This window comes from Rhinopithecus roxellana, chromosome 4 (genome assembly GCF_007565055.1).
Source record: "Rhinopithecus roxellana isolate Shanxi Qingling chromosome 4, ASM756505v1, whole genome shotgun sequence".
Lineage (NCBI taxonomy): Eukaryota > Metazoa > Chordata > Mammalia > Primates > Cercopithecidae > Rhinopithecus > Rhinopithecus roxellana.
In genome coordinates, this window is record NC_044552.1 from 119,444,418 (window position 1) to 119,465,238 (window position 20,821).

At 42.5% G+C, this 20,821-nt stretch overlaps 1 protein-coding gene and 1 long non-coding RNA gene across 4 annotated transcripts in view; one reads left to right on the forward strand and one right to left on the reverse strand.

The window, feature by feature from the left end:
• Positions 1–3,504: 3,504 nt before the first annotated feature.
• Positions 3,505–20,821, forward strand: part of MAP3K5 (mitogen-activated protein kinase kinase kinase 5) — a 252,403-nt gene continuing 235,086 nt past the window's right edge. The window contains exon 1 of one of the 3 annotated variants that reach the window (XM_030928710.1): positions 3,505–4,831. In XM_030928710.1, the coding sequence (XP_030784570.1) occupies positions 4,384–4,831 (448 nt within the window). In that variant the 5' untranslated portion in view covers positions 3,505–4,383. The remainder of the gene's footprint in view (positions 4,832–20,821) is intronic. The other 2 variants (XM_010379481.2, XM_030928711.1) reach the window with 2 other exon arrangements.
• Positions 11,173–13,165, reverse strand: LOC115896893. The gene is made up of 2 exons (XR_004056803.1): positions 12,937–13,165; positions 11,173–11,773 (listed from the first exon to the last, which is right to left on the reverse strand). It is a non-coding gene; the product is annotated as an uncharacterized LOC115896893 (long non-coding RNA).

A 20,821-nucleotide genomic window follows, 5' to 3' on the forward strand; every position in this document is an offset into this window, starting at 1 on the left:
ACCCAGAAATAAAGCCGTACACCTATAGCCATCTTATCTTCAACAAAGTCAACAAAAATAAGCAATGGGGAAGGACTCCCTATTCAACAAGTGGTGCTGGCTAGCCTTATGCAGAATAAAATTGGACCCCTACCCATCACCATATACAAAAATTCACTCAAGATGGATTAAAGATTTAAATGTGAGACCTCAAACCCTAGGAGTCCTAGAAGACAACCTAGGAAATACCATTGTAGACATAGACCTTGGGAAATAATTTATGACTAAGTCCTCAAAAGCAATTTGCAGCAAAACCAAAAACTGACAAGTGGGACCTAATCTAAACAGCTTCTGCACAACAAAAGAGACTATGAACAGAGTGTGGTGTTATGCTATATATTGGTTTTCATCTGTGGTTTCTGGCTTGTAACTCCCACAACCCTTGTTATAGTCTTTGGTTATGTTGAGTGTGTTAGGCCTCAGAGGCAGGCCTCTGACCTTTTCCTGCTCTCCTTTTACCTGCTAATAACCCCCCACCTTTCTGATTGTTTCTGATTGTGGGTCCTAATACCTTCCCAGGAGATGGTCCCATTGGACACACAGAGACATAAAGATGAGAACAATAGACACTGTGGACTGGAGGGAAGGAAGGAACAAGGGTTGAAAAACTAACTATTGGGTGCTATGTCTACTACCTGAGTGACAAGAACAATTGTACCGTAAACTTTAGCATCATGCAATATATCCATGTAACCTGCACATGTACCCCCAAGTCTAAAATAAAACTTGAAATTACTTTTAAAAAAGCACTATTTTGCATATAGCGATTTTTAAGAACTCATGTGTGCCTTCACAGTGGAAGTGACTGTACTCCTCCCAGAGTATTTTCTTCATATACTTCTTCAAATACCTCCTACACTTCAGAAACTTCTCCAGATTTTCTTCATATCCTTCAACCAAAACAACATGCTGCAACAGCATGAATGTAGAAGCAGAAATGAGAATCTACTGTCATCTATTAAGCCAGATATTAAAAAGATTTGTGAAAATGCACAACAGTGTCACCATTCTGTTTTGTTTCGCAAAATACCATTATTTTTCATTAAAAAGAATTCACTTCAGCCTTTCAGCTGCCTAATTCAGATCCACAAAAATCCTAAAGCCAAAGGGAACCCTGACTGTAGACTCACCCTCCGGATTCCTGTCCTTTCTTCTAGAATCTTGCCAGCTAGTTCCTCATTATCTCATAACCCTATGCTACGGAACATAAATTACCTAAACCGTGCCTTTTAGGTAGAGGGAGAATCTCAGGACCAGCTAGAAGCAGCAGCATTTCAGCATTGTATTGGGGTTTGGGTGCCTAACATCAAAAACATATTTAAAGTTAATAAATCAAAAAAGCCAGCAAAGTAAAACAAAAAATAAAAATTGTGTATGAAAATGGCTCTGAAAGGATCTGGAAGGAAAGCACAAGGTGAGAGGGTATAAAAAGTTACGGCTTTGGAAAATAGCTTGATATATAATCTCAGATTTTGTATTTCTACAGTAAAATGCCACTTGAACATTTAGGCATTTTAGTTTTCCACACACAACCCTCATGGATTTCCAGTTTATTGTTCTTGGTGAGGATGGAGGGGAGGATTATCTTACTCCTACAAGGTTTTGGAGGTTTAACAAGTTGTTGAAAATATTAAAAGGCACATAACCATTAGTAGCTCATCAACATTTTCTTTCAGTATAATCACTGATTCACTAACTACCTATTTTACTATTGATATTAATTCCAAAAGCTAGTGTGGGTCACATAGATTCCATTTTACATGAAGAAAATAAAGTTTCCTTACTAAGAATTTAGTTCTATTATTTTATACACCTTTAGAAAAATCTAATGTCACATTGATTCATTGAGTATACAGTTGTGTAGTTGGTAGGTGTTTTTCCTCACGACTATCTCCTGCCTTCCTTTAATTATTATTTTTTTTAAGATGGTGGTCTCCATATGTTGTCCAGGCTGATCTTGGAACTCTTGGACTCAAGCGATCCTCCCACCTTGGAGAAAATTAAAAAACTCTTTCCTTTAATCCTTTTATTCTTTTTTTTTTTTTTTTAATTGAGATGGAGTCTCGCTCTGCCGCCCAGTCTGGAGTGCAGTGCCGCCATCTTGGCTCACCGTAACCTCTGCCTCCCGGGTTCAAACGATTCTCCTGTAGCTGGGATTACAGGCGGCTGCCACCATGCCCAGCTAATTTTTGTATTTTTAGTAGAGATGGCGGTTTCACCATGTTGGCCAGGCTGGTCTCGAACTCCTGACCTCAAGTGATCTGCGTGCCTCGGCCTCCCATGGGATTACAGGCATGAGCCACTGCGCCCAGCCTTTCCTTTAATTCTTTAGTATTGAACTATTTTATCCTTCCTTCTTACCCGGTTTGAAATGTAATTCATAGCTGGGCACGGTGGTTCACACCTGTAATCCCAGCACTTTGGGAGGCCGACGCAGGCATATCACCTGAGGTCAGGAGTTCGAGACCAGCCTGACCAACATGGTGAAGCCTCCCCGCCTCGCCCCGTCTCTACTGAAAATACAAAATTAGCCGGGCGTGGTGACACATGCCTGTAATCCCAGCTACTAGAAAGACTGAGGCAGGAGAATCGCTTGAACCCGGGAGGCAGAGGTTGCAGGGAGTTGAAATCGCGCCATTGCACTACAGTTCGGGCAAGAACAGCGAAACTCTGTCTCAAAAAAAAAAAAAAAAAAAAAAAAAAGAAAAAGAAAAGAAAGAAAAAAGTAATTTACATTTTCTTCTGCCCTTTTCATAGGACTCACCAGTCTCAGTTCCTGGAGACGGGAAATACAAAACCTATTTCTTTACTCAGTTGTAACTTGCACTGGCTTTCCTAAGAATTACAGCATTCTGGGGTTCTCCGGGAACTTACACATCTGTTCTTTGCTCCCCAAATAAGCAGGTACTTTTTTGATTGCTCTTAAACAATCTGGGTATTTCCCTCCCTTCCTCGAGTGATGCAGTTTAAAAAATAGAATAGGTCACGTAGTTCCCCTGTTTCATCTTGCTGAAAATTTGTGGAGTCGGGTATAGACTCCATCTTCCATCTTAAGTAAGTATCTGGCGCTTGTGGGGGAATTAAGATCCTAAATGAGAATGCTAAGTCCTTCGGCAGTTGGCACTAATCAATTACTCATTACTGATAACGGAATGAGCCACTGGAAATTTTAAAAGGAAAAGTACATGGGAGAACCTGATCAATTTGGCCTGCCACTTCTGGAGTGCCACAGTCACTAATGAAGCACCCTCCGGTGTAGGCCCTGGGTCCAGGGCGCTATGCCTCGCGCAACATCGGTCTCCAGGAGCCTGTCCTGCCAGCGCCTCGCACGGTCCCAGTCCACTAGGCCTCCAAGGCCCGGAGGGGGGCGCCCTCGTCGCGGGGAACACTGGAAATGCTTCGGGACGGACTCCGAGGACCGAGTACTGGCTGGAGAGACTTTTTGCGCCACCCTGTAATCGCTTGCGCTCCAGGTCTTCTTAGTTGGGGGCCGGGTGGGTGAGGACGGGGACCACATGCCACGGGCCGCACTCAGAGAAGGGCTGGGGTCCGAGGGCCGCAGCGCGGTCGGTTCCGTCCGGGCTCCAGCTTCCTAGCAGCGCCCTACCTGGGGGCGGGCCCTGATCCTCAGTGCCGCGATGAGTGGGTGGCCAGAAGCTGGTGGCGGAGAGTGAGAGCGACTGCGAGGAGCTACGAGGCTGGCGCGGGGACGACGCGGCGGAGGCGATCGGAAGAGAAACGAGGTCGGGCGAGGAGGAGGAAATCCAGCCGATGAAGGGCAGCTGCCGCGGGGGAGGGAGGAGGGTGCTTTCGGCTGCCGCTGCTGCTGTTCCGGGACGCCGCCCGGGGAGCCGGCCCGCTCGTAAGGTGCGCGCCAGGTAGCTCCGCACCCAGGGGGCGCCCTTCCTGGCCCCTCCCAGAGCAGCCGGGACGGAAGGAGCTGTGCTGCGCGGCGCGGCGGGTGGCAAGGGCGGGCTGCAACCCGAGCGCGGCGCCCTTGAGCTGCACCGCGGCGCAGGTTTGTGAGCCGACTTGTCAGCCAGCCAAGAAAAGGAAGCTTCGTCCCTTCCCGCTCACCCGGCTTCCCCACCCCTTGTACTCTAAACCCTGCAGAGGGCGAGCGGCGCGGCCACGGAGGCGCCGAGGAGGAGCGAGCCGCCGCCGGGCAGCGGCGTGCCCTCAGGGGAGAGGGCGCCGGAGAGGAGGCGGCGGCGAGGCGGCGAGGGCGCGGCGCGCGATGGCAGCTGCTTAGCCCGGCGGGCGCGGAGCAGCCCCGAGCTGTGGCTGGCCAGGCGGTGCGGCTGGGCGGGGGACGCCGCCGCCGTTGCTGCCCGGCCCGGAGAGATGAGCACGGAGGCGGGCGAGGGCATCACTTTCTCCGTGCCACCCTTCGCCCCCTCGGGCTTCTGCACCATCCCCGAGGGCAGCATCTGCAGGAGGGGAGGAGCGGCGGCGGTGGGCGAGGGCGAGGAGCACCAGCTGCCACCGCCGCCGCCGGGCAGCTTCTGGAACGTGGAGAGCGCCGCCGCCCCAGGCATCGGGTGTCCCGCGGCCACCTCCGCGAGCAGTGCCACCCGAGGCCGGGGCAGCTCTGTTGGCGGGGGCAGCCGACGGACCACAGTGGCATATGTGATCAACGAAGCGAGCCAGGGGCAACTGGTGGTGGCCGAGAGCGAGGCCCTGCAGAGCTTGCGGGAGGCGTGCGAGACGGTGGGCGCCACCCTGGAAACCTTGCATTTTGGGAAACTCGACTTTGGTGAAACCACCGTGCTGGACCGCTTTTACAATGCAGGTGCGTGTGTGACCCCTTTCCCATCCCGCGCGGTCGGGAGCCACGTTTAATCTGGCCGTCTTTGGGGCATTTCATTTTTGTGGGCGGGAAGCATTTACTTCTTGCCCCACTTTGGGGGCAGCGAGCGCTGCTGCGTGACTGCTCTTGTCGCTTGCTGCTCCGGGGACAGCGTGTGTGCTTGTGAAAGAGTCTGTATTTGTGTGAGAGACCCATGGATCCACCCACCGCCCAGCGCTGGAGCCCTGGGTCCCTGCGATCGACTTGAACTGTTCTCTAGCAGTGAGAGATATTTGCCCCAGTCAGTCCTTCTCCGTTCAGTGTCTCGGTTTCGCTTCTGTGAGGTTTGGTCCCTGTTTTCCTTCTCATATACCTGTGACCGTTTTAGACGAGGTTCTCCTTTTCTCTGTGTAGTTTTGAGAGTACAGGAACGATGACATACCATGCACGCAGAGTGTAACTATAGTAATTTGCACGCCGTATCATGATCTTCCCAACTCACCTTACCCTCAATAAGTTTTAGTAGCTTGAATTTCCTCTCACCAACCCAGACTTTGAAGTAATTACAGTGCTTCCAAAGGCAATAACATCACAACTTACACTGAACTTGTGTGTTATCTTTGTAAGGATTTTGGTGAAAGAACCAGGGCCTGTTTTTTATTACCCCATAAACCATGATGGGCTAGAAAGTTTATAATTTAACATTGTCTAAAACACCTATATGCTATCCTAGTAATAAGATTAGTTGGCCATTAAAGTGATTGCTAGCATAATCCGTGAAAGAAATGTATCTTTTCAACCTATGTCAGATTTCAGAAAAGGCAGTTCTAGCAGTTAAGGCAGTTCTAGCAACTGAAGCAATTAGCTGTTTGCTAATGTTAGGAATAATACCATGTTATCGAAATTAACCTTTAGCCTTCTGTACATCCAGTGTTGAGAATATATACATATTTAAGTTTACATTTGTGGGTAAAACCTTGGTTTAATGGTTTCAAAACAATACACTTCTTGCATTTGTGATCACAGAAAAGGCTTTATTTTCCAATCTTGTTTTCAATTCTGATTCTCTTCAGTATCTTCCAAACACCTGAAGTAGGCTTATGTCAGTTTTGGAATTCAGCCAAAGCTGAATATTTTAAGAACAACAAGAACTTCATGTTAAGGAAGCCAGACTAAATAAACTAGGACTTTCTGGTTCTGGTATTTTTAAAATAGTTTTGGTCTTCATAACTGAGCATGGCTATAATGTATTATAGCTTGATTCTTTGGGTAGCTTGCTATAAAAGTTACATCAACGTAACTTTTCTAAAAATTATAGCACTCTCATTTTTGGATTATAATTTGGAAGAAGCTTCAAAGAACTAAAAGATATGAGAGGAAAATACCCAACTGAACACTTGAGCCTATTTTTATTGCACTGACTGGGTGTTTTTTTCTAGGGCTCTAGAAAAAAAATTTTTTTTAACTCTAAGCTAATTTGAAAGAAACTTTCCTAACAAGGCTTGATTTCTGTTATTCTCCAAATACTGTCTCTGGGAAAGGGAGAGAGAGGATGATTAGAAGGGAGCTGAAGTTTAAGTGTATTTCATTGAATCCTCCAAACAAGCCTGTGAAGGAAATACTTACCTTCTTAGGTGAGAAAACCCAGGGATCCCTAACTGGCCCTAGGATTCATAGGGAGTAAGTGGCCAATGCAGGATTCCACTTCAGGTGGCTGACCCTAAAAGGCTGTGCTTGGGCCAGGTGTGGTGGCTCACGCCTGTAATCCAGCACTTTGGGAGGCCAAGACGGGTGGATCACCTGAGGTTAGGAGTTCGAGGCCAGCTTCCTGGCCAACATGGTGAAACCCTGTCTCTACTAGAATGACAAAAATTAGCCAGGCATGGTGGTGCACACCTGTAGTCCTAGCTACTCAGGAGGCTGAGGCAGGAGAATCAGTTGAACCTGGGAGGCAGAGGTTGTAGTGAGACGAGATTGTACCACTGTACTCCAAACTGGGTGACAGAATGAGACTCTGTCTCAAAAAAAAAAAAAAAAAAAAAGGTCGTGCTTGGCCCTTGCTTCCTCCATTTAGGTGGGCTGAGTTACTCTCATAATCAAGGGAAGCTCCCTATCTTGGAATCATGTGAGTGAGCTGGTAAAGATCTTACCAGGCATTTAGGTGCATATGGAATAGTGGGGAGGGCATGCTCTGGGAAGCCTCTTGTTCCTGTGCCTCCCTACTGCTTCTTTCAACCTAGACAGGTCTCAGTTTAACCCCTGCCCATCTGGGTGGCATGAACTCCCAGGATGAGTGCCCTCTCATTCAGCATGAAAGCATGAAAATGTGATAGAATGAAGGTAGTGCATCAGTTTCATCTAAACCCTTTGTTTTTATTTTATTTTATTTTATTTGTTTTAGAGACAGGGTCTCACTCTGTTGCCCAGCCTGGAGTGCAGTGGCATGATCGTGGTTCACTGCAGGCTCGAACTCCTGGGCTCTAGTGATCCTTCTGCCTCAGCCTTCCGAGTAGCTGGGACTACAGGCATGAGCCACCACACTGGGCTAATTTTATTTTATTTTATTATTTTTTTTTTGTAGAGATAGGGTCTTTCTATGTTGTCCAGACTGGTCTCAAACTTCTGGCCTCAAGCAGTACTCCTGCCTTGGCCTCCAAGCGTGTTGGGATTACAGGCGTGAGTCCTTCACCCAGCCTCCCTTTGTTTTTTTTTTTTTTCTAAACTAAGGGCCGTGGAGTTTGATGGTAGTAGAACTTATTTTCTTCTGACTTCTAAGAGGGCTTGTTCTTCCTCACTAGGGGTTGACAAACTTCTGGAGATGTCCAGATACTAAATATTTTAGACTGCAGTTTTTAAAAAACTTTTACTTCAGAATCAGAGGGCATTTGTGCAGGTTTGTTACAGAGATACATTATGTGATGCTGAGGTTTGGGGTATGAATGAAAAAAAAATTTCATTGTACCCAATGGGTAGTTTTTCAGCCCCCTCTCTTTTCTCCTTCTAGTAGTCCCCACTGTCTGTTGGTCTCATCTTTAAGCTTTTTTTTTTTTTCTTTGAGATGGTGTCTTGCTCTGTTGCCCAGGCTGGAATGCAGTGGCATGATCTTGGCTCACCATAACCTCCGCCTCCCAGGTTCAAGCGATTCTCCTGCTTCAACCTCCCAAGTAGCTGGGACTACAGCCGCATGCCACCATGACTGGCTAATTTTTGTATTTTTAGTAGAGACAGGGTTTCACCATGTTGGCCAGGCTGGTCTTGAACTCCTGACCTCATGATCTGCCCACCTCGGCCTCACAGAGTGCTGGGATTACAGGCGTGAGCCACCATGCCCAGCCTCCCATCTTTAAGTTTACTTGTACCCAGTATTTAGCTCCCACTTAAGTGAGAACGTATCTGGTTTTGGTGTCTTTTTGGTAGAACAATTTATTTTCCTTTGGGCATATACCTAGTAATGGGATTGCTGGGTCGAACGGTAGTTCAGCTCTTTCTACTAAACGGTAGTTTAGTTCTTTGAGAAATCTCCAAATTACTTTCCACAGTGGCAGGACTAATTCACATTCTCACCAACAGTGTATAAGTGTTCCCTTTTCTCTGCAGCCTCGCCAACATCTGTTATTTTTTGACTTTTTAACAAAAGCCATTCTGACTGGTGTGAGATGTTATCTCATTGTGGTTTTGATTTGTATTTCTCTGATGATTAGTGATGATGAACATTTTTTCATATGTTTGTTGGCTGCTTGTATGTCTTCTTCTGAGAAGTGTCTGTTCATATCTTTCGCCTATTTTTTAATGGGGTTATTTGTTTTTTTGCTTGTTGATTTGTAGACCTTTCTTAAATGCATAGTTTGTGAATATTTTCTCCCACTCTGAGGGTTGTCTGTTTACTCTCTTAATAGTGTCTCTTGTTATGCAGAAGCTCTTTAGTTTAATTAGGTCCCATTTGTCATTTTTGTTTTTGTTGCGATTGCTTTTGAGGACTTAGTCATAAATTCTTTCCCAAGGCCGATGCGGAATGGTATTTCCTAGGCTTTCTTCTAGGATTCTTATGGTTTGAGGTCTCACATTTAAACCTTAATTCATCTTGAGTGAATTTTTGTATATGGTGATAGATAGGGGTCCAATTTTATTCTGCATGTGGCTAGCAAGCACCATTTATTGAATAGGGAGTTCTTTCTCCATTCCTTATTTTTGTCGACTTTGTTGAAGATCAGATGGTTTTAGGTGTGCAGTTTTATTTCTTGAGGTCTCTTTCACAACTTCTCAGCTCTGCCCTGTTACTCAAGAGCAGCCATAAACAGGACCTAAACAAATGATCATGACTATGTTCCAACCACACTTTATTCATGGACACTGAAATTTGAACTTCATATATTTCATAAAGTATGATTTCTTGTTTTATAACCATTTTAAAATGTAAAAACCATTCTTAGCTTGTAAGCCATACTCAAAAAGAGGTGACCTGCAGGATTTGGCCCCTGTGCCATGCTGACCTTTGCTCTACACCCACGACCTGTACTTGAAAGTTGAATTTTTATGAGCTAGTGGGAAGAACATGGTCCCTCATATCAGATCTGAGTTTTCATCCCGGCTCTGCTGTGAACCATGTAATTGTGAGAACGGCCCTTCATTGCCTCCAGTGGTGTTTCTTTGCTTGTAAAATTGACCAGGGATAGAAGTAAAGGGGGAATTGAACACAGCTTTTAGGATTCCCTTATTTAATCCTGTGAATTTACAAAGGCAAGGCAGCATGGGATGCAGGCACAAAGCATTAGAACAGCATTTTCAAGGTTTGGCTTCGGGTCCTGATTGTTTTCTAACTTGGAGCAAGTCATTTAAAGCCTCAGAAAAGAGTGGAGTGTTGGAATAATTGGTATTTGAGATTCTGTCCAGCTCTCAAATTCTGTACTTTAAAATGACAACATTATTAAGACAAATGAGTCATTTCCGCTGATGGAGATTAAATGAACTGCTTGTATATATCATATTCCTGCCCCTGAAGAGCTCAGAGTTGGTGGGGAGGGCAGACCAATGCCTTTGCCATAGCAGTGCCTCTGTGCCAGGATGCCCTGGGCTCCCAGGAAACAGCTTAAAAAATCAGATTGAGGCTGCGGTGGGCTCAAGGGTAGCTTCTTATGCGTATTTTTGCTTGCTTTTTTCCTTTTTGTGGAGAATGGGGTCTCGCTATACTACCCAGGCAGGTCTCAATTTCCTGGGCTCAAGCTATTCTCCTGCCTCTGCCTCCCTAAGAGCTGGGATTAAAGGTGTGAGCCACCACACCTGCAAGGGGTAGCTTCTTAAAGGAGGTGACACCTGAAGTGAAATGGCAGGGTAAGCATGGAGAGCTTAATGAAGGTCTCAACGTTTCCATGGGAAACAGTGATGTTTGAATAGCTCAACCTAAGGGAGTGAATAAGAACTTAGTCCCAGCTACTCGAGAGGCTGAGGTGAGAGGATCCCTTGAGCTTGGGAGGCTGAGGCTGCAGTGAGCTGAGATCGTGCTACTGCAATCCAGCCTGGGTGACAGAATGAGATCCTGTTTCAAAAAAAAAAACAAAAAACAAAAAACAAAAAAACAAGAAGAACTTAAAGTTTGGTAACATTTTTAATAAACTTTCCCAATCTTTGTGTACTGGTATCTTTAAAAAGAATAGGTTACAAGTTAAACCTTTGCACTGATTTTTCTCAATCTGATTACTATTTACCTATATTTTAATTTCCTCTTTGACTACTCTTGTTATTTGCTTTTTCATTTTCTTTCTGAGGTGAAACTAATGTTCTATTAATGCTTTTATGAAAATTCATCTTATTTACGTATACAACAGAGTGTCACTCAGAGACAGCAAAGCCAAGCTGACAATACCCCTTCTTCACCCTCTGCATTGTAGACAGAAAATTCTGTAAAAGCTAAGAGATGTCAATACTATCGTGTTGCCCTGGGTAGGTGGACAGATCCCAACTGGGAAGCTTTCCAAATACTTTTTTTTTTTTTTTTGAGATGGAGTTTTGCTCTTGTTGCCCAGGCTGGAGTGCAGTGGCTCGATCTTTGCTCACTGCAACCTCTGCTTCCTGGGTTCAAGTAATTCTCCTGCCTCAGCCTCCTGAGTAGCTGGGATTACAATTGTGTGCCACCACATCCAGCTAATTTTTTGGAATTATTAATAGAGATGGGGTTTCACTTTGTTGGTCAGACTGGTCTCTAACTCCTGACCTCAGGAGTGATCTGCCTGCTTTGGCCTCCCAAAGTGCTGGGATTGCAAGCATGAGCCACTGCACCCAGCCCTAAATTTTTTTCAAAAGACATCAATTCTGTTATTCTCTCATTTTGCTTATGAAAACACTGAACCTTGAAAAGGATATATTCATTCATTCAGATTAAATGTTTGAAGGTTCTTGCTTGGAGCACACTTTTTGTAAAAACAGTATTGCACATGGTGGGCAGATTCTGGGACTAGCTTATAAGAAGCCTGGTTAACACAGTGTATGGAACCATTCACCATTTTAAACATTCGGGAAAATTCTGTTTCTGAAACCTAAAACCTGTATTAGAGCAATTACTTTTGCTTTCATCCAGCTCTGAGTAGCGTCTTGGCCAGATGTAGGAGAAGCATCAACTTGGAGTGGTGAAGGGGGTGGGACTGTGGTGAGGTAGGGGACAAAGGGAAGATCAGGTGGCTGCAGGGAGAACCAGGATGCTGTGTGAAAGAGGAGGCAATGCCAGCAGGAGATCCAGCAACACTTTCACTTCCTTTAGGCTTCTTCCCCTTCTATTTCCTGCCGATGTAAGACCCAGGGATACTGCTGTGCTCAAGGCCACCTCACTCCCTCAGTGGACACAGGGTTAGCTTGGCTGCCCGCTTCCCATTTCCTTGCCACCAGCCTTCACATCCGCCCGGGCCTTTCAGCTTGGCTCACTGCAGATTGCAGTCTGTTACTCAGCTTTTCACCCTGTAGCAATCATAGGTAACAGGAAGGAAGCACATGCTAGTTGAAATTGTGAGAACTTAGCTTTTCTATTCTCATCCATGGTATGTTCCCACTTTACTTGAGCTTGTGACAAAAGTCGCTCATGTGTTAATATGCCATCTTGCCGGAGAGGCATCTGACCTTGCCAGGCTTTGGCTCCAACTTGCTTCCAGCAAAGCTCCTTAGGACTTCTAATCTTATTTGGTAAAACAATAAAACAAAACAGAACATAACCTTGTATCCCATCTATCCCAGATGGAGAAGTTCTTGAAAATTTTCCAGCCCACTTCTGCATTTCTACTTTCAATATGCTTTCCAAGTATATTATCTCATATATTTTGAAGTAGAGAGTAAAGTCTGTATGTCCTAAATAGTGAACCAGTTAAAAAATTTGGAGGACTGACATGTGTTTGCCAATGTTTAAATTTTTCTAAATAAGAGTGTTGTTATAAGTAGAGAGAGAAAGTGAGGAAAATTGAGAGAGAGAGAGAGAAAGAGAGAGACAGAGAGAGAGAGAGAGAAGAAAATCAACAACCAGCCACCTATTGCCATGATTTCTTAAAAAGGAAAGTTTTATGTTAAAAAAAATTAGGGGGCACATAACTTTGGAATGAAGGGCAGATCTTTGCATACAGAAAATGTATGGAAACACTCATGACTTTTTATTTATTTTTCCCATTTATTTATGGATGAGTGAAAACTTTATCACACCAGTCAATAGAGTAGTGTTTGAGAGCCTCTGACTGGAACCACCCTGCAGCCCCTTCCCACCTTTCAGCCACTGCTTCACGTGAAAAACGAACCTTAGTAAAATTATTAAAAGAGCAAACGTGGAGAAACTCGTAAGGCAAAACTCTGGTTAGGAAACGATTAAAAAAAAAAAAAAAATCCCAGTGGTGCCCAACACATGATTTTTCTCTGAGCTGTTCACGTTCCCTGGCACACCATTGTGGCAGCTGCCACCCACCTCATAAAAACCGACAGCACTGTGCTGCTTCTTGCTTTCTTGGATAATGGGTCAATTAAGGTAAAACTATAATTTTTTAAAAAGAGCTTAACTAGAAAATCGGACGGAAAAAAGCAAAATCAAAAAGAAAACTCCAGAGCACAAAAATAGATTAGTTTTTAGAGTACCAATTTCTTACCCCATATCATCAACTGCATGTTGTCATGACCAGCTCTGCTTCCTAGGCTCCCAGGATCCTGGTTTCTTTCCTTAATTTGGTCACCTTTTGTCTACTTGAGACATTGTCAGTTGGTAATTCAAGCTGTTCTATCTCTAGGTGAAGCCTGTGTATTATATAAGTGCATAACACAGGCTTGTCTCACCAGTGGCCTTGGCTGGAGCCAGCTTTTTGGGAGTTCTCTGTATATAGGGCAGTTCCACTCTGGTGGCTATAAGAACTGTGCCCTACTTCCTGTATCAGAGGTCTGGTTAGAGGCCCATTCAGTTCCTGTTTCTGGTTTGCAGGATAAAATTGGTTCATACTTTCTTTGTGAAGTGGTAGGAGATGGACAAGCACAAAGTCCAGTAAATGTGCAGGCTCTTCAGCATGAGGTACCAACTGTGCCTACTTTCCAAGTACTTCCTCCAAATGGTGCCTTCAAACACCACCCCAAGCTAGGAAAGCAGAGAACCATAGGAAAATGCATTGCTGGCTACTGACTTCAGGGCTGACAGTGTGCTATGCAATGATGGCCCCTCCCAGGAGGCCATTTGAGGGCCTTGTATCACACGCTCCCCTTTCCGTCACCCTTGGGACCCTCACTGTGGCTGTAGAACATGGCAGCAGTCGCCCCACTCCACCTGGGGCAAGATGAGAGTGGGAAATGTGGTGGGGGTGGGCAGTGTTGCAGGAACCCACAGCTGTGTGGTTATCAGAAGAAACTGGGAACCCACAGCTTTGGGAAAAATATATCTTGAAGACAGCCTCATCTTCCTGTAATTTGTATATAAGTAGGTGGGGAAACTGGCTAGATATGAGAAAGATCTTGAAAATTTTATTAGTGGCATAAAAGGGAAATAAAAGAAATCAAGGCAAAATGATAAATTAAAAATCCATTGGTGACTGTAATATATTGGTTTCTGTAGTTGTGGGTTTTTATTTATTTATTTATTTTTTTAAAGACGATCTTGCTCTATCACCCAGGCTGGAGTATGTTGGCATTATTGCAGCTCCAGCTGCAACCTCCACCTTCTGGACTCAAGCGATCCTCTTGCTTTGAGCACAGCCAAGCCTGGCCAATTTTTGTGTTTTTATGTAGAGATGGGGTTTTACCATGTTGCCCAGGCTGGTCTCAAACTCCTGGACTCAAGCGATCCTGCTGCCTCAGCCTCCCAAAGTGCTAGGATTACAGGCGTGGGCCACTGCGCCTAGCCTAGTTGTTTTAATGTAGTAGTTTTTCTCTTTGGCCAGAGTTATTGACTAGAGACACTGATCGAAATATGTGCCAGGTTAGTGGAAAAGAAGGAAGGGTACGAGACAAAGCCGATTTTCACAATCTTGTCTAATTGTTCAAAAAATGTAAATAATTGATCACTTACATTTTATATGAATTTTATTTTGTAGTGTTTTTGGTTTTCCAAAGGAAAACAGAAATAACTGAAGCTGCATTGTGGTAATTTTCTTAGGGGAGACAGGAGAGAGAATTTTAAATATTTTTTGGGCATCTCTTGTTTAATAAAATCATAGGAGAGCAGATCTGTGTAACTTAAATGCCACAGAAGTTGCACAGGGTAACAGAAAACATTCCACTATAAGCAGAGCCTTTTCTGTTACAGTAGTTCATCGACAACGAGGAAAGCAATTGCCTTTGGTATATGATTCATACAGGAAGTAAGTTATATTCCTTTGTACAGGCAATCTCTAAAAATGGTTGAGACCAGTTATACCAGTACTTTCCAATACTTGTAGCCTCTTCTATACCCGTGAACTCTTAAGAACCAGAAACATGGAGGAGAGCTGTCCTAGTCAGTATCAATTAGCATCAGGTTATCTGTCCACTGACCCCAAGCCATATAAAACCAAGTCTTTGCCTAAGCCAGAGAATTCTCTCTCCTTTAAAAATGTTGATTACTTCTGTTTCTTTTGTTTTTTCTTATCTCTTCTTCTTCTTCTGCTTCTTTTTTTTTTTTTTTTTTTTTTGAGACACGGTGTCAGTCTGTCTCCTGGCTGGAATGCAGTGTCTCAGTCATAGCTCACTGCAGCCTCTAACTCCTGAACTCAAGGGAATTTCCCACCTTAGCCTCCCAAAGTGTTGGAATTACAGGCATGAGCCACTGTGCCTGGTCTAATTACTCCTATTTATTATTTTAAAAAAGTCGTCCAAAGCTATTACATGTCAAAAGCCTTTTTTTTTTTTTTCCCCCAGTAGAGACAGGGTTTCACCTTGTTGCCCAGACTGGTCTTGAACTGCTAGGCTTAAGCAATTCATCTGCTTCTGCCTCCCAAAATGCTAGGATTACTGGTGTGAGCCACTGTGCCCAGCCATGTCAAATACCTCTTAATGTCACACTCAAGTTTTGTAATATGGTCATTATGACAAATGTCAGCTTAAAGCCGGGGCAACCAGGATGGGAGTGCTATTTCTGCTGTCCAGGGGCCACCGCTTTGGCCTGTAGCTATATATTTCCCAATTTATAATTTGATCACTCTCAGGTTCCAGTGATTTTATGCAGTTGGGTCAGAATGATAGTTTCAGTGAATCGGTTGTTCAATGCTACTCCTCCTCCTTTGATTATCTTACTCTTCAATAAGATGATCCTATTTCTTATAAAATAAGTAGGCGTGGCAGTGTAATTAACTATATCTTACAGTTGTAAAGGCTATGAGAACGGCCAGATTAAATCAAGTGGTTGGATAGGAGGTCTTCCAACTTCCAAACAATACAGATGTTTTGTTCGCTATACTACAGTTTCCACCTGCAGTGAAAAACATTTCGAAACATTCTGAAGTACAAGTTCTGTTTAAGAGGATCAGTTCTAATATTTTGGTCCACGATGGCAGTTATTATTATGAGGAAGAGTCATAGTAGTCACATAACTTCTGATCCCCTCTTGCTGGCAGATTTTAGTGACATCTTAATCAAAAAGCTGACTTACCTTTTTCGGTCAATGTCAACAAGGGAGCTAACTCAATAGTGGTTGCCAGTTGCTTGGCCTTAAGCTGTAAGTTGGGCTTTCTTCAGGCAAGTCTTGGGTTGTTTTCTGGGCATGATGGTTAGATGGACTGTGATAGGCCAAAACCAGCCTTTCTCTAGAATGATCCAGAGAGCTGGGTTTACAGCACAGCCTGGGGACTGTTCTTTCCTTGTTTCCCTGAGATGTGCTGGCTCTGGAGTCTGATGCACTTTCCCTTAATGTGATAGCATATTCTAAGTAATTAAATTTTGTAAGCATTTATTATTAATTGCCTATAATATGCCTCTTACTGAATCAGGATGTATTGAAGAACTAAGAAGCAGAAGAAGGCATAAATCTTCAGGAGTATAAAGGTTTATAACATGTATCTGTTAGCATGGGAGAAACTGAAGCTAAGCGAAGCAGTCAGGAGGAACGACCTAGATTCCCCATTCCTCTCTACCAGACTCATTCTTTTTAGAAAAAACATTTAAAAAATTTATGAAACATTTTAGTCATAAAGAAAGTATATAAAATAGTTTAACAGATACTTATGCATCTACATACTACCTAAATATAATAGCTAATGGCAGTTAAACATTTTGACATACTTGTTTTACTTCTTTTTCTTTCTTAGAAAAGTAAATAATTCTGGGTAAAACTAAAAGCTCCTTTCTATCTCATCAGTTTGTCTTCCTGTGAAAGTGCCTTCTTCACAGGAAGCGCCACGTTACAATGTTCTAAACTATAATTTACAACAATCTAAAATAACGACTCTCTACAAATATAAACATATGCCAAATATTGAATTAATTTATTATGTAATGAGAAAAACCAGAAAGATATTAAAACTGGTTGAAATGAGAGTTTGAAGAGCAAATATTATATACACACATACGAAACCAGGAATGGTGAAATGAATTTGCTAATAGATGCAAAATTGGCTAATATTATGTAAGGCAATTCTATAAGTATAAACACTGGAGTCATCTATTCTAAAGGGTGGAAATCAATTGTATCTCTAGCAAACCTTATTCATTTGTATTGCTGTGGACAAAAAATATTTGCATTACTATCAGTTTTGCACAAGGTAATATTTACCCCAACAGCATTGTAAAATAGCCAAATCACTAGGAGGACAATCAAAAGTACACACCCCTTTAAAATCAGATAATTCCCAGAGGGAGTGCTGCCCTAAGCCCAGCCCTCCACTGAAAGGATACTCAGTACCTTTTGACCTTTTCCAAGTCTTTGACAGCTCTTCCCTGCAGAAGGTTGGTCATTCTCAGCAGGCTCTATGCCTGTCTCTCCAAGTGCTCTGAATTCAGCCTGACTTAAAGGACCTGTTATTGTCTCTGCTACTGTGCCATCTGAAGCCTTTTGCCCTGAGAGGGTCCCAGAATACCTTGCTTTAACCAGGGTTCCTAGTCATGGTTATTTTAGGTCAGGGAACGTGTACAAATTGATGATAGGATGTCAGTTCCCCTAGGTTTTGGATATGAGAAGAGATATAAGCCATGTGGCCATAACCAAGTCAGGAATATGCTAGTGGAATGCTTGCAGTGTCTGGAAACCCAACTTCATTCTTATACTAGGATAATATAATTATTACTATGGGACCTTCATTAGTTTAGACTGCTCCAAATAAGACTATTTTATGGAGGAAAAAGGTCCTTATTTTATTTTAGAGGGCTAGCAAACTGCTGTAAGATTACATAAGCTGACAAGCTGAATATATGACACTTTGGTCTTATAAATTAAAGCAAGCCATACACAAAGAGCATGCTTTACTGTGTGCTAGGCGTATGTGCTAATCACTCTCTCTATATGTGTGACCTTATTTAATCTTTTTTTTTTTTTTTTTTTTTGAGACAGGGTCTCACTCTGTTGCCCAGGCTAAAGTTCAGTGGCATGATCATGGCTCACTGCAGTCTTGATCTCCCAGACTCAAGTGATCCTCCTGCCTCAGCCTCCCAAGTAGCTGGGACTACAAGCATGTGCCACCATACCAGGCTAATTTTTTATGTTTTTATTTTTATTTTTTATCTTTTATTTATTTATTTTTAAGACAGGCTCACTCTGTACCCAGGCTGGAGTGTGGTGGTATGATCTTGGCTCACTGCAACCTCTGCCTCCCACGTTTCCATGCCCAGCTAATTTTTTGTGTTTTTAATAGAGACAGGGTTTTGCCATGTTGGCCAGGCTGGTCTTGAACTCCTGGCCTCAAGTGATCTGCCTGCCTTGGCCTCTCAAAGTGCTGGAATTACAGGTGTGAGCCACCGCGCCAAGCCTTATTTTTATTTTTTGTAGAGACAAGGTCTCATCATGTTACCTAGGCTGGTCTCAAACTCCTGAGGTCAAGTGATCCTCTGGCATCTGTCCCTCAAAGTGCTGGCACTGGCGTTACAGGCGTGAGCCACTGTACCCAGCCTATTTAATCTTTAAAACAACTTTATGAGGCAGATAGCATCAGGTGATCAGTTTTTTTTGTTTGGGGAAACTGAGCCCCTGAAACTGTTACCAACAGTGGTCTCAGTGTCACATAGCTACTGAGGGGCAGAGTCCAATTTTGAATCAAAGTCTGTCAGATTCCAGAATCTATTCACTTATAACTTATGTTCTCCTGTCTCATAGAAATACATTTTCTATTTGAAAACATTGAAATAATTATTAATAATATGATTACAGACATCACATCAGCAGACATTTTTTGGCTACTTAAAATCTGTAAGATTTCTTTCTAAGGTCTGTATAAAATTAGGTTAAAAAGGTGTAATTTCGGCCTTTTATGATTTTATAGTCTACTATTTGAATTCAGCAATTTAATAAATAATTGTTGGGAGCCTACAACATGCAAGATTATATAATGAACTAAGTAATGAATAAGTAAAAAATTCAAGGGAATATTTTAAGGACTTCATAATGTAGATCATTTCATTGAACTGTACACTTGAGAACAGTGTTTATTACTGCTATAAAAGATGTGAAAATGCATCAAAAATAAAAAAAACTTACACAATATCATACTATGCATTAGACTCCCACTTAATTTTTTTAATGAAATCAGTATCATAATGAAAATTACGTATATAAATTCCAAGATTTTATTAAAAACCTTTCAGATCTCTTATAAATACAGATAAAATATTATTAAATTTACTTCCAAGAGGGGTATTATGATTCTTTAATTAAGAAGAACTTGTTTATACTGACTCTTAGGGAAACAAATAGAGTTATTGCCTGAGATTTAGAACCTTTTAAAAAATATGTTGTTTTCCTAGTAGTAGAATTTGAAGTCCTTTGTATTAGTCTTTTCAACTTGTGAAAAAATCTAGGTTGTTTTAGGTAATTAAAATATGCCAACAACATAATTTCAATTCAGTATTTTTCTGACCTGTGTTACATAATAAAATTGTGTTGCTTGCTTGTTGATGATGTGTAGAGCGTGTGGTTCTTGGCTGACAGAAAATTGTCAACCTGCATGCCAGGCATTTGAAAGTCTGGACCAGAATAAGAATAGCAAATAAACAAACCAGATTCCTTTTGATAATAAAGGCGGATGTAGTAGATGCGTTGTCAATGCTGAACCATATCTGTATTATGATATACATAAAACATGACTAAGGGAGAAATCTGGGCTACCTCTGAAAGTTCTAAGTAACATTAATGAATGTGTACTTTATATAACATTTCTTTTTTAAATATTTATGTAACATTTCTTATTGTTTTTGAGTCACATACATACAGTTGATATGCGTTGGTTCTTCCATGACATCTCCTAGATTGTTAGGAAATTGGTCTTGGGAAACTAGCTTTGGTTGATCCAGGGAAAATTCAGGTTTCAAATCTGGACGTAGGATTTTAATTTTTCAGGCTGCAATGAGCTGCAATCGCACCACTGCACTTTAGCCTGGGCAAACGGAGACCCTGTCTCAAAAAATTAAACAACAAAACACCTCCTGGTCAGTTTCCCAGATATAGTGACCCAGTGCTTACTGTATACATAGAATTTGAGTAAGAAAAAGATTTGTAGATACTCTAGAGGAGCCTGGAGTCTGGTTTTAAAAACTGATACATCTCTTAGTGTGTGTATATTATTGCAAAGCAGGGTTGGGGCACAAGTTGCTTGGCTTGACCTAGTGAAAGAGAACAAGGTCGTAGCTTGTTCTCTTATGACAAGAATAGTTATGACAAGAATAGTTGGCTTGACTTTTCTTGCTGAGCAACTCAGTGCTACCAATATTTTATGTGCTTGAAGTACACTTGGCAGTTGGTAAATCTGAAATAAAATTGGAAAAGAAATACTATCCTAGACTGTTAACAGAGTTCCAGGCTTTTCTTTCCCTTATAAAACCAGTAGTATAGAAAACTCATTTAGCCATTAAATATGACATGTGAGTGGGTTACCCAAGGACCGATCCTGCGGTGATGATTGGAATGTCATTTTGCAGATCTGCGTTGTTTGTATTTCCAAAGTCTGAAAGTAAGGGCTGTCAGCGTTAAGAAATCTTTGCAGTCACTTACAATTTTGACTTGATTACCATTTAACTTACGGGACCATTGTGTTAGTGCTTACCAATCCATTCAGCATATATTCAAAAAAGGGCACATTTGTCACATCAGTGTTGATTTTGATTAATTTATGTTGAATCAAGTTACAAGTGACAAAAATTCATGCTTAGGAACATAGTGTGCTTACAAAGTTCATGTTTTGACATTCTTTTGAAGAAATCTAATATGCGAAGACATACAAATTAAGAAGGCAGGCTGGGTGCAGTGGCTCATGTCTGTAATTTCAGCACTTTGGGAGGCAGAGGTGGGGGGATCACTTGAGCCCAGGAGTTTGAGACCAGACTGGACAATATAGGGAGACTATGTCTTTACACAGAATTTAAAAAAATTAGCCGGGT